At 54.1% G+C, this 13,034-nt stretch overlaps 1 protein-coding gene across 1 annotated transcript in view; it reads right to left on the bottom strand.

Moving 5' to 3' along the window:
* RGS3 (regulator of G protein signaling 3) overlaps nucleotides 1-13,034 on the bottom strand; it is a 71,075-nt gene that overhangs the window by 42,779 nt on the left and 15,262 nt on the right. Inside the window, exons 11-13 of the mRNA XM_058818485.1 lie at nucleotides 12,105-12,292; nucleotides 10,011-10,094; nucleotides 3,039-3,156 (exon numbers count right to left, since the gene is read on the bottom strand). Coding sequence (XP_058674468.1) covers nucleotides 3,039-3,156; nucleotides 10,011-10,094; nucleotides 12,105-12,292 — 390 coding nt within the window. The remainder of the gene's footprint in view (nucleotides 1-3,038; nucleotides 3,157-10,010; nucleotides 10,095-12,104; nucleotides 12,293-13,034) is intronic.

Genomic DNA, 13,034 nt, shown 5'->3' with positions numbered 1-13,034 from the left:
AGGGCTGACCTGGGTGCAGATTCCACCACAAACCAGGTTTGCCAGGATTCCTTCCATGTCTCTGGAGGGTCAAGGTGGAGCAGCAGAGCCTGATGTGCCCAGAGCCCAGAAATACACTGGAGAAGCACAAGCTGGCACTGAAGAGGTGGCAGATACCTGGGATGATCCCCAGCTCTGCTCTCGTGACAGCAGCACAGCACATTCCCTCAGCCAAAGTCAGGGAAATGCTATGAAGAAATAAGCAGGAGGGAAAAGCTCACTTGGAGGTATTTCCTTCTCTTCCTGATGTGCTGAGCTGGGGCTGGTTTGCCTTCCAGAGTGACATGAGCTGAGCCTGTGCCAGGCTGGGCACGAGAATCAGTGGGAGCTCTGCAGGGACACATTCCCTGTCCAGCAAAGCCCTGTCCTGCACACCCACACTGCACAGCAGCTCCTCTCTGCCTCTGCCACTTCCCTGAGCAGCCCACGGACAGCACCTGCTGCTCTCAGGATCTGGGGGTGCATGGCTGGTGTTGGGTCAGAAAGATGGGCAAAGAGGGAAGCTGGTGCTGCTGCTGTGGCAGTGCCCTGCTGAGGGCAGGCACCCCGAGCCCAAACCCTCAGCTCTGCTCAGCCAGGCTGGGACTGCACCCAGCAGCCAGGACAAGGTGCTGCCAGGCCCTGGTGTGTGGGATATGCTGCTGAGCACATCCAAACCCAGCTGCAGGAGGGGACAAGCTCATCCACTGGGGAGTGTTGGCAGGGTGCAAGCCCTGGGTCCTCCCCAGCATCCCAAGGAAGAACAGCAGGCCCTTAAATCCCACTTTTGCCCCTTGAGCATCTTGGGGCTGCACAACACAGAAGTTGGGATGTCAAGAAGCCCCTGTTTGCAGGATTCCAGCTGGGGATGGGCTCCCAGAGTGGGGATAAAGGAAAACTCCTCTCTGTCCCAAAGCTGAGCACACCCACTGGGGGGGAACCAGGATCCCGGTGTGTGGAAATTCCCACAGTGGCTGCTGAGGAAGCCAGCCCTGTGTCACTGCAGCCAGCTCATCAGCCCGTGCTGGGCTGTAAAGCAGGAAGAGGCAGCATTGTGAGGCAGATCAGACTGATTTGCTTTCGCACAGAGCAGGAACAGGAAACAGCACAATGGCCCTGAGCGCACCGGAGATGTCTCAATTGTTGGAGGCAGCCACACGCCTGTTCCTATTCATGGGCCTCTCAGTCATTCAGGAGAGCAGCAGCAAACCCCTGCCAAGAGGGACAGACAGCTCCCGGCTCTCTCCAGCCGCCTTTGAAGCAGCCCTGCCCCAAGCAGGAGGGTCTGAGCTGCCTGAACAGCAGCTGGGCTGGATTCCCAGTGCACGGGGGGTGGCTCAGGGCTGCAGGGACCCCATCTCCTTTGGAGAGCCTCGGGAAGCTGTTCCAAACAGGATCCAGCCGAGTTATTATGGCAACAAGGAAATAAGTGGCAGAAAACTGCCCATAAATCCCCCATGCCCGAGGTGAGGAGGCACAATCCTGTGCAGAGCCAGGAGCAGCAGCAGGGATGCTGATTTCTCCAAGCAGAGCTATTCCCCAGCCTTTGGGAGCAGCCAGAGGCAGCACACACACAGCCCAGGAGCTGACCAAAAGCACTTTAACAAGGAACAATTTCTTTTGTCCCTTTCTTAGAAATAAGCAGTGCTGAGAACACACTCAGCAAAACCCAGGGAGGCTTCAATGGCTTTTCTCAGTGGCTCGTGGCTGTGGTGCCCCATCTCCCTCCCCCGTGCTTCTGCTCCCACCAAATAGGTCAGGGAATTCATCTGGAAACAGAAACGTTGCTGGAAATGGGAAATAACAAGTGACAGGCAGCCCGTGGTGTCCAGCACTGAGCTCAGAGCAACGTGATGCATGTGGAGAGACACAGCCCATCCACAGGGCTCGTGGCTCAGCTGGGGAAAGTCATGGCAAGCAGCAAAATTCACCCAGAAAAGGATCCCTTTGGAGAAGCAGCCCAGATCTGGATTCATTCCTTTTGGTCAGGCCACAGGACTGCATAAAACATTGCTCATCACTTCCACAGTAATTTGGGTTCTAAGGGGCCTCTCTGGTGGGCTCTGGAGTCCAATCCCTGACCAAGCACCCAGAGCAGGGCACTCAGGAGTCCTGAATGCCTCCAGGACCGGAGATCACAAAACTTCTCTGCGCCACTCAATATCTGACCAACCTCATGACAGGAAAGTTTCTCCTTCAATCTCATCCTGATTCTCCCTGTGGGGTCCCAGGGCAGCTGCCTGGGCTGCAGGAGGAGCTGTGGCACACTCAGGTAACTGTACATAAAACAAGCCCATACCCAAAAGCAACCACAGCACACAAGGAATAAGGTGAAACTGGGCCCAGGGCCAACAAGTGGCTCCACCATAGCAAATAGGATGTGGTAGAGCAATTCCCTTATTCCTCTTTAGACCACGAAGAGCTAAAGGCAGTCTTTTGTACAGCCTGAATTAACCCATTTCCAGTCATCCCAGCCCTCTCTGAGCCCTCAGCTGGACACAAAAGGTGTCAGCCAAAGTGCAGGGTGAGGGCAAGGTCCCCAGCCCTGCTCTGAGGGTTTGCTCTTTCCTCCCCTGAGGGGTGAGCAGGGGGATGGATGTGAGCAACAGGGAAACCGTGGGCAGCTCAAGAGAGAAGTAGCAAAGTCAAGGTCATCAGAGCTTGGCCAGCCACGCTTGGAGCCAATCTCTGAACTCCCTCGAGGCATCATGGGGGAAACCTCAAGGCTTCAGTTCCCTTTCCCAGCCTTGGCCAGTCCCTGCTGTGACAGTGTGACACCAATTGGGGAATGCCAGCCCAAACCCTGAGCCATGCACCCAGAAAGGCTGGAAAGGGCCTGGGTGCTCCTGAGGTGTCCCAGGAGATGGAGCTCCCAGGTAAATGCAGGGACAGCAGGGGTGCTGCTGGCACCCCAGCAAGGATCACCTGGAAGCACCACGACAGCAGGGTGCTGCTGGCCAGAAACCTCTGCAGCCAGCAGCCAGAAAAACCCCAAAATGCCTCCAGCTGCCGCTGCAAACACTCACCCTCCTGGAGCTTGACACTGTGCAGGTACAGAGGGTTCCTCAGCACGTTGCAGCGCCCGGGCTCGTCCTCCTTGGTGAAGAGCAGCAGGTCGGAGTAGACAAAGAGAGTCACCTGGAAGCACAGGAGCAGCACAGGAGGAGCTATAGGGAGCTCATCTCTTGGCACTGAGTGTCCTGGAAATGTCCCCTGCCCTGGGGAGAGGCACCAGGGAGCCCAGAGAGCCCTTCCCAAGGGGCTGCTGCACCCAGCGAGCTTTGGATGAGGCTCCCCTCACTTGGCAGCTGCTTCCTGAGGCTGGTGAGTGCTGTGACAGGAGGGATAAACCTGCCTGGCAGTTCCACACCACACAAACACACCCTCTGCTCCCTCCTGTCACTTCCCACTTACACCAGTCACAAATCACAGCAGGAGGAGGGAAGAAGTTGCCGACTAATCCCAGCACTCTGCAGAAGTTGCAGCCTGAAAGCAAATCTGATCCCTCTGATCGCCCTCGCTGCTCTCAGTGAGAAAGTAAAGTTTGGTTTTTACAAGAGCAGGACCACAGAGAGCAGCTGCAGGGGACAAACCTGACACCTCAAACCACTGTGGGGGTGGACAGGAAACACCACCCAAGAGTGTCCCAGAGCTGTGCCCCAGCAGAGCCTTGGGTGTCCCAGGGGCTGGGGGCTCCTCCAGGCCAGGGACAGTAAATGCTGTCCCTGCATTTACTTGCCTGAGGTCCCCAGTGAATCAGTTCAGATTAATGGACCTTGAAAATAAGAATGGGTTTCTCCACTGCACTGGAGATCCTGGACCCAGAAGTCCCCCAGGGATGAGAAGCTTGGTGTGAGCCTGTTCTGGCCTCCAGGAGCTGGGGCACACAGAGAGCCTCGAAGATCACAGAATCATGGAATCACAGAATGTCCTCAGCTGGAGGGACCCCCCAGGATCCCCCAGCCCAGCCCGTGTCCCTGCCCAGCCCCCCCAGCAGCCCCACCCTGGGCACCCCTGGCAGCGCTGCCCAAAGGCTCCTGGAGCTCTGGCAGCCTCGGGGCCGTGCCCATTCCCTGGGCAGCCTGGGCAGTGCCAGCACCCTCTGGGGGCAGAGCCTTGCCCTGAGCTCAGCCTGAGCTGCCCTGGCCCAGCCCCAGCCGTGCCCTGGTCACCAGAGAAGCCAGGGAGCGGCTGCAAGGTGGCACTGGCACAGTGGCACAGTGGGTGCCAGACCTGCTCAGGGTGAGGCACTTGCAGTGCCCCCCAAACCTCCCACAACAAAGGGAAAGTTTTGCAACACTGAGCCACAGCAAGGAAGGGTTTGTGGTCTTTTAGCAAAAGGAGACAACACCCAGAGCCCCAGAGAGGTGGGAGGGGGCACAGAGAGGTGACTCTGCTCAGCTGACAGTACAGTTTGTGTCTGTGGCTGATGGACACATCCTGAGAAGGACAAGCTGGGTAACAGTTGTCACATGCTGGGGAGTCTCACCTCAGGGAAGAGCATCTGGCTCCAAATCCAAAACCAAGCCCTTGCCACAAGAATTCTCCTTGCAGTGCAAGTTCATTTTTGTGGCATTCTCAGTAAGTACAAAGCTGCTGGTGGAGCTTTAATTGACAGTGAAACCAGGGAGGGGATAATCTTGTCTGTGTTATTTGGAAAATCCCTTCCTCTGCTCTCAACACTCTGCTGGCCTTGTGCCCACATCCACCCTCTTCATTCCTTCTGATCTTGTTGGTAACACAAGGAATAACCTGGCCGAAACTGCACTACAACCCTCAGCCCATGCCAACCTTGTGCCAAAGCTGTGCCATTTTCTGGGACATGTCTGGTGCCATCTCAGGCCCCTCAACCCCAAAGAAGAGATGCTGAAGGGATTTTGGGAACAGCAACCCAAAGTGAAGGAGATAAAAGCATGATCAGCTAACAGTCACACAGAAATGGAGGAAAGAAACTGAAAACCTACTGCCTCTGGAAGTTTAAAGGGTAGAAAAAAGAGTGGGAGCAGCAAGAAAATCACTTCAAAGCCAAGCAAGTTTCAATAGGGAATCTTGGAAATGGAATTACATGGCTAAGAATTTACAGGTATTGAACTTTTACAGGAAAATTGGACAGATTGTATTCAGGATGTAGAAGGTAAAAGCACAAAAGTGCAGGTTCTGTAGGAGAATCTCTGTCAGAGGCTGCTTCCAGGAAGACAATTGATCTGAGAGCAGTTGATAGAGGTGCCTCTGCTCCTCCAGGCTGTTGGGAGGAAAAATAAAAGTGCCCCTTCCATCTGCAGAGGCAGAGACAGGGACGGGGCAGAGGCAGGAACAGGGACAGAGACAGAGGCAGGGACAGCTCAGCACTGTGGGCCTGGGGCTCTGGCAGACCCAGAGATTAGACCTGGACACCTGAGAGCTGAGGAGGGGCCTCAGGGATGAGCCCAGGGCAGCAGGGGTAAGGGCAGACTGGAGGAGTAACATGGAGCTCTGCCCTGGGCTGCCATCCCACTCTCACAGGCTGTGACCTGTCTGTAACAGCCCTCGGCAAACAGATCTACCCTGAGAAACCACAGGGCTCCTAAAAGCCAAGAGCAAACAAACAACAAACACAACGTCTGGGCTCACCCAGGCAAGTCACAGAATTCACCAGAGTTGCTCCCTGCAGGGTCAAAGTAGCTTTGGGTATTTAGCAGAATTTCCTAGCCCAGAGTCAGAATTCCAGGACCTGCCAGGACAGAAGGACTCTCTGAAGACAGGGATGGGCACCCTGGGTCATTGCTGCAGTGACTGAGGCCAATGGCCATTGTCACATGGACTTTTAGGGGGGTCTGAACAGATTTTACAGGGGGAAAGGTTCATAGAGCTGACCCTGATGTCCCCACACTGCTCATCTGGGTGTGCTCTGCACCACAAACAGCAAAGCTCTTCTGTTGAGGGACCTGAGCAGCTACAGGACATGATTGGCAAAGCACTGGCACAGGAGACAGGGACACATTTAAAGAGGGAAATGAGGAGAAACTGAAAGCCAAGAGGGAAGGCAGGACCAATGGGTCAGTGTGCTGCCCAAGGGGGATAACCCTGGGACTGCCACTGAGCCCTGCCTTGGGCAGAAGGGAGCCAATATCACACCTTGAGAAGAAAAATGTGGCAACAAAATCACTGTGAAAAGGTGCCCAGAAATGCAGCCTTGGAGAGAGAAAGAGGAGAAAGAGGAGAAAGAGGAGAAAGAGGAGAAAGAGGAGAAAGAGGAGAAAGAGGAGAAAGAGGAGAAAGAGGAGAAAGAGGAGAAAGAGGAGAAAGAGGAGAAAGAGGAGAAAGAGGAGAAAGAGGAGAAAGAGGAGAAAGAGGAGAAAGCCTCCTGCTCTAGAGAGGAGAATTAACCCAGTCAAGCCCATCCACGAGGCTGCAGGACTCAGAAGAAAAGGCTTCTAGACAGTTAATCCATCCATCCTGACCTGCAGACCCTGCCAGAGTGGCAGAAAGGAGGGATGAGGGAGGGCAGGAGCATGGCCCACACTGAGCAGACACCTCAGGGCTTTGGGAGAACTCCAGGTCCACTGGAGATGGATGGACAAGGCCAGAGGCCACCTTGGACACCCCGTGGGCCATCCCCTGCTGGCTCCTCTGGCACTCCAGGGGCTGGAGGGATTTCAGGAGGCCAGAAAATGGGAATTGCAGCAAAGTCTAGACAGGATGTGATTAAGGCCTGAATAAGGATTGCCCCAGAGGTAAGGTCAGGGAAAGGACAGACCCTGGCAAGCCTCCAGAGAGATAGGTTGACTCCTTCAGGAGATGGGAGAGAGTTTGCTCAGGGACAAGGATGCAGTGCCTGATGTGGAAACTGCCACAGGGAAAAGATTCTGGGGGTTTGGGAAAGAAAGAAAGGAGCAGGAGCCGCAGCTCTGGTCCTTGCACCCAGGCCCTCCTGTCTTGAGCCTCTCAGGCAAAACAGATTAATAACACACAGAGAACAATCCTGCAAAGCACAGGAGCCCAGCTGGAGAGAGGCTGTGTGGGAAGAGCAGTGGGAAAACAGAAAACCTCATGGAGCAAGGAAGGGAGGACTGGTTGGACACAAGACAGCCTCTGCCCAGGCATCAGAGAGGGAAAGAACTCAAGTCCAGCAAAGAGAGGAGCCAGAGCCCTCCTGCACCTGTGGTGTCCAGGCTGTTTTAGGCCTTGCTGGCTGAAGACGTTCAGGTTCTCTCCCCTCACAGCCCAGCAGGACCAAAGCAGAGCCTGGCACTCCAGAGAGACCTGCACAAGCTCCACAAAGCCTTCCATGGCTGTGCCACACACTGGGACAGGACAGAGCCCTTCCCAAGGGCCACAGGTGACATCCCAGCCCTGCTCTCTCCACTGTCCCTGTCAGCCTGGGCTCAGCACCACGGGCTGTTCCCTTCAGCACTGCTCATTCCTCACCCCACTGACTCAGCCCTGCTGCCCTGCCCCTGTGCCAGCTCACCCAGACAGCACAGCCGCAGGGCAGCAGCATTCCCAAACACTGCCTCACACCCCTGGCCTGCACCCTGCCCTACCCTGGCACCAGCTCCAGCTGGGAAATCCTCTCCTGTCAGAACTCAGTCCATCCCTCTGGGTGTCCAGAGTTGCTGAGGACCCCGTCAGGGGGCTCAGAGACCCTGGCACACAGCCCAGAGCACCTGGGATTTGATTGTGACCCCTGGAGCAAGTTACCAGCTTTGTATGAGGACTGAAAGTCACACAGGTTCGAATGGTGTAATAACAAAATGATCACAGGGTGAGAATGTAGATTTTAGGATTTTTGGTATGGGGGTTATGGGGACAAGATGGAGGAATCTGGGCGTGTCCAGCCTTTCTTCTTCTTCTTCTTGTTCTCCATTTCTGCAGTGATGTTGGCACTTTGGGATGGGTTTAGAGTAGAAGCTCACTGTCTAACACTGGTGATGGGTATTGGGAATTAAGTGTAAATATGTTATATGTAGTTTGTAGTATAAAAGGACAGCACAGAGTGCCTGTGGCTGCCCTGCTGAGCAGATCTCGGCTGGGCAGAAAGAAAATTTTATAGATAAGAATTAATAAACAACCTCAAGACCGAAAAGTGAAGAGTCCAGACTCGTTCCTCAGCTGCACAGGCTGAAGCAGAGACACCCTGCACATCTGGGGCAGCAATTATCAACAGCAACCTGAGACTCTCCCAGCTCCAGCTCATCCCAAGAGCATCATAAGCAGAGTCCTTTCCTGAGACATTTTCCTCCTCACCCTGCCCACAGTGGGGTTTCTGCTCCTCCAAACACACCTGCCCTGGGGTTCTTCATCCCCCCCACGTGCACAAATACCCCACCCAGACTGCAAACAGCATTAATTATCCTAAATATTCCAGATGTGGCTGCTGCTCCAAATATCTGTGTCTGGCCTGAAGGCAGGTCAACCAACCCAGCCAGGAGGAGCTCCCTGCCTTCAGCTGCATTCCCAAGCCACCCAGCACAGCTGTGCCACACAACCAGCAGTTTTCTTGGGTTTCAGTCCTGCAGGTACCCACAAGATCCTGAGCAGCACAGGACAGCAGGGCAGACAGGGAAAGGGGTTTAGTTAAAAGTTAGTACCATGTTTTCCAATCAATCATGGAAATTTTGATGTGCTTTGATGTATTTTCATGTACTTTTGGGCAGAAAAAAAAGGAAAAGTTGTTCAAGTCAAAGCAAAGGATGAATTACACAATGAAAACCAGAAAGAGAGAGGAGTCACTTAGCACAACCCTCTGCTGGTTTGTACTGGCCAGTGGTGGGACTTGGCTCAGGCCTTCTGCTGTTGGCCACCCAGAAACTCAAACCAGTGAAGCAGAACTTTCTCTAAGATCTGTGGAGATGACACATTGTTCACTCCTACTGAATTCAACCCCAGATTACTCTGTGAGATCCTCTGAAATTGCCCCAGAAGAAATGTTTCTGGTTAGCAGTGCACGAGTGGGCTCTGCCTCCCTCCCACATTCCAAGGCTTTGCAGACTTTGCAGTTGGATGCAAGTGAAGCCAGCAGCAAACATGATCAACATATCCAAACCCTGCCAGTTTGGTAAGAGTTGTCTCATCCCCAGGGTGCCAAAGTCCTGTTGTGCCCCAGATTTCCACCAGCTCTCCAACAACATGGCGGGAAAGTTGAAGTAAGAAGAACGAGAGGAATTTGGGCAGGACACGTGAGCTGTTTCAGGAACTGAAATTCTGAGAACATCTGCAGCAAGTTCTCTGTCTGTTTCTAGTTCTAGTGGATTCTCCTTCCCTAGAGATGCTGCAAAGCCATTTGGACACAACCCTGAGTGACTTCAGGGGATCCTGAACAAGGGGATGGGGCTGGATGACCTCCCCTGGTGCCTTTCAGCCTGAACCACTCTGTGCTTCTCTAACCTGGCACAAAACATCTCAAACCCCCTCCTCCTGAGCCTCAGGGCTGTCACTGATGTGCATTTGCCACCCACAGTTTCCTCTCTGAGCCCAAAGGCAACAGGAACAACAGTTGATTTCTAGCACAAAAGAGTTTTGATATTTAGTTTTTCCCACAATAAACTGTCCAGAATTCTTTCCAAATATCATATCAATATAATCACTGCACAATGAAACATTTCCCTTCTCAATGTAATGAGGAATCCCTTCCAGTCCCTCCAGTGCCTAAAGGGGCTCCAGGAGAGCTGGAGACAAGAACAAGGCTGTGGAATGCCAGGACAGAGGGAATGGCTCCCACTGCCAGAGGGCAGGGCTGGATGGGATATTGGGAGTTAGGAATTGTTCCCTGGCAGGGTGGGCAGGCCCTGGCACAGCTGTGGCTGCCCCTGGATCCCTGGCAGTGCCCAAGGCCAGGCTGGGCAGGGCTGGGAGCAGCCTGGGACAGTGGGAGGTGTCCCTGCCCATGGAATGGGACAGGATGAGCATTAAGGTCCCTTCCAACCCAAAGCAGGTGATTCTACAATTCAATCCTCTATATAAGACAGCAGAGCAGCAGGTTTGGAGACCCCAGACAAAGTGAAGAGTTTTACCTGTGTGGTTCTGTTCCTGCTCTCGAGAAGGAGCAGCTCCTCTGACAGCAGCAGAGTCCGGGCTGGGTTGCAAAGATCCAGGGGCTACATTTGGATGGGAAAATAATAATAAAAAAAAAAAGGAAACAAAAGAAACAGTCACACCTTCCAGTGGCAGTGTGGTTAGTGAGATACACTTTCCACCCACCAAACCCTCTTTGTCTCACTTTGAGCTGTAACTCACACGGGGAGACGCCACCCCTCACTGCGCTCAGAAGGACACAGAGTCTGCAGTCCAGTGAGGGGAGAAAACAGAGCCTTGCACTCACACCTCCAGCAGCCCAGCTGTGAAAAGAGCAGCAGCTGACAGGGGCTGCTCTCAGGGGGGTGATGGGTGTTTGTCAGCAGGAAGCACAACCACAGGGCTGGCAGGCAGGTTCCCACGTCCCTCAGGCACCAGCACTGTACCTGATAGTGTGCATCACTCCTAAAGCAACTTTTAGGAATTCCTGTCCCTTCCCGTGCCACACCCAGCTCAGTGCTGGAGAATGGGACAGGTTCAGGTGTCCTGAGTGCACAACAAACCCTGCAGCAGCAGCAGAGTGGGAACAGGAGGGATCTGCACAGGACCCTGCAGGGTGACAGTGCCAGGGGGAAAATCAGCTCCTGCAGCAGCAGCACAGTGGGAGCAGGAGGGATCTGCACAAGGCCCTGCAGGGTGACACTGCAGAGGGACAAAGCAGCTCCTGAAGGGGCAGAATCCCAGGCACAACCCAGGATGAGCTTTGGGAGTAAGGAGGCAGAAAGTTCCAGTTGTGTTCCTGCCAACACAAGCTGAGGGCTCAGCCAGGGGCCACAGGGAGGAGGGGGTGATCAGACACCAGCCCCAGCTCCAGCCCAGCCCACACTGCCCTCAGGCAGGAGGGACAGGGAATGGGGACCATGGCTTCAGGCTGGGCTGAGGTGGCAGTGCCACTGCCACTGGCACAGGAGGACAAAGGGCTCCCCACAGGCTCAGAAAGGAAGGGATTCATCAGCAATGTGCTAAAATACATGGAGCAGATGAGATTTTTGGGGTTCTGGCCACATGAAGAACACGGAGGGAGTTAGAGCTACCACCACCAAATTCAAGGCTGTTCTTTTAAAACAGCTCATGGACCTGCAGAGGCAGAATATCCCCTGTGGAGCCATTACTGCTCTGAATCCTTGTCCTCTGCTCTGGAGCCAGGCTGGCAGAGCTGGGGGTGCTCACCTGGAGAGGAGAAGCTCCAGGGAGAGCTCAGAGCCCCTGCCAGGGCCTGAAGGGGCTCCAGGAGAGCTGCAGAGGGACTGGGGACAAGGGATGGAGGGACAGGACACAGGGAATGGCTCCCACTGCCAGAGGGCAGGGATGGATGGGATACTGGGGAGAAACCCTTCCCTGTGAGGATGGTGAGGCCCTGGCTGCCCAAATTTTAATGTGACCACAGCTAAATTAAAACCCCTTTGCACACACTGACAGCACAAAGAACCATCAAGAAGAACCACACTGATCTGCAATTCCAAAGTCATCTCTGAAACCCAAAAGCTGGGACGCCTCCTCTTGACCCAATTACCAAGGGCCACATTTGAAAGCTGAAAAGGAGAAACAAAAATCCAACAGAGAATTGCTTGGGCAGGACATAATTCCCTTTGAGACAGCCCCCAGCACTGTCCAGTCTGGTCAGCCCAGCACTGTGCCAAGTGCAGCCAGCTCCAGAGGAGAGCTGAGCATGGCAGGGATTCTGCTAGGAGGGAGATCCTGGCATGGATGCCCAGCTGGGCACTCCCTGGAGCTGGGATTGGGCACTGAGCACATCCAGCCCTGAGGCTGCACTGACCTGCACAAAGATGGGGAACATCAGCACTTTGGGGTGAGACTGGGCACTGAGCACATCCACTGACCTGCACAAAGATGGGGAACACCAGCACTTTGGGGTGAGACTGGGCACTGAGCACATCCACTGACCTGCACAAAGATGGGGAACACCAGCACTTTGGGGTGAGACTGGGCACTGAGCACATCCACTAACCTGCACAAAGATGGGGAACACCAGCACTTTGGGGTGAGATTGGGCACTGAGCACATCCACTGACCTGCACAAAGATGGGGAACACCAGCACTTTGGGGGCCAGGGTCACGTAGGTGCCATAGGAATGGGGGATGTGAGGCCTCACGATGGTGCAGTTCTGGTAGTTCCCATAGCTCTTCATGCTCTGCACAGTCTTCATCAGCCTGGATTTCCTCCCAGAGCCCGTGTGGGATTTCCCTTTGGAGCCATTCCCTGGATGGACACAGGAGGCAGAAGGAAGCACAGGATGAGGAGGGAGCTCCAGCTCTGTCACTCCAGCTCAGTCCTGCTCTCCCAGGCTGGAGCAGGGCTTGGGAACCCTGGGGAGCTGCTGGGGCCAGGAGCTGCAGGGACAGGCAGCACTCAGCTACCCAGGAGTCCAGGGATTCAAGGAATAACAGCACTGATCCATTGTTTCTAATGGCAAACTGTCGCAGACAACTTTTATAAAAAATCCTTTCCTTAAGATTTTTCCTCCTGAGAAGCTGAAAGGCCTCAGGAACAAAATGGAAACAATGGTTATCTGCTGCTGTGGAATGCAACAGGTGCATCTGGGATTGGTCTCATGTGGTTGTTTCTAATTAATGGCAAATCACAGTCAGCTGGCTTGGACACAGAGCCCGAGCCACAAACCTTTGTTATCATTCTTTTCTATCCTTAGCCAGCCTTCTGATGAAATCCTTTCTTCTATTATTTTAGTATAGTTTTAAGGTAATATATATCATAAAATAATAAATCAGCCTTCTGAAACATGGAGTCAGATCCTCATCTCTTCCTCATCCAAGAACCCCTGTGAACACTGTCACAGCAAACAAGAGGCCCCTGGGTGGGTTTGTTCCAGGGCTGTTTGCTTGGTGGCTCGAGGACTCCAGTGGGTGCCACCAGCAGCACAGACACAGCTGGGAAGGTACAAACAGACCCCAGGGAGGGCACAGCAAGCTCTGCTTCAGGCCAG

Source organism: Ammospiza caudacuta, chromosome 21 (assembly GCF_027887145.1).
Source record: "Ammospiza caudacuta isolate bAmmCau1 chromosome 21, bAmmCau1.pri, whole genome shotgun sequence".
Lineage (NCBI taxonomy): Eukaryota > Metazoa > Chordata > Aves > Passeriformes > Passerellidae > Ammospiza > Ammospiza caudacuta.
Note: the sequence above shows the minus strand (reverse complement) of the source record. Positions and strands in the feature narration are given on the sequence as shown.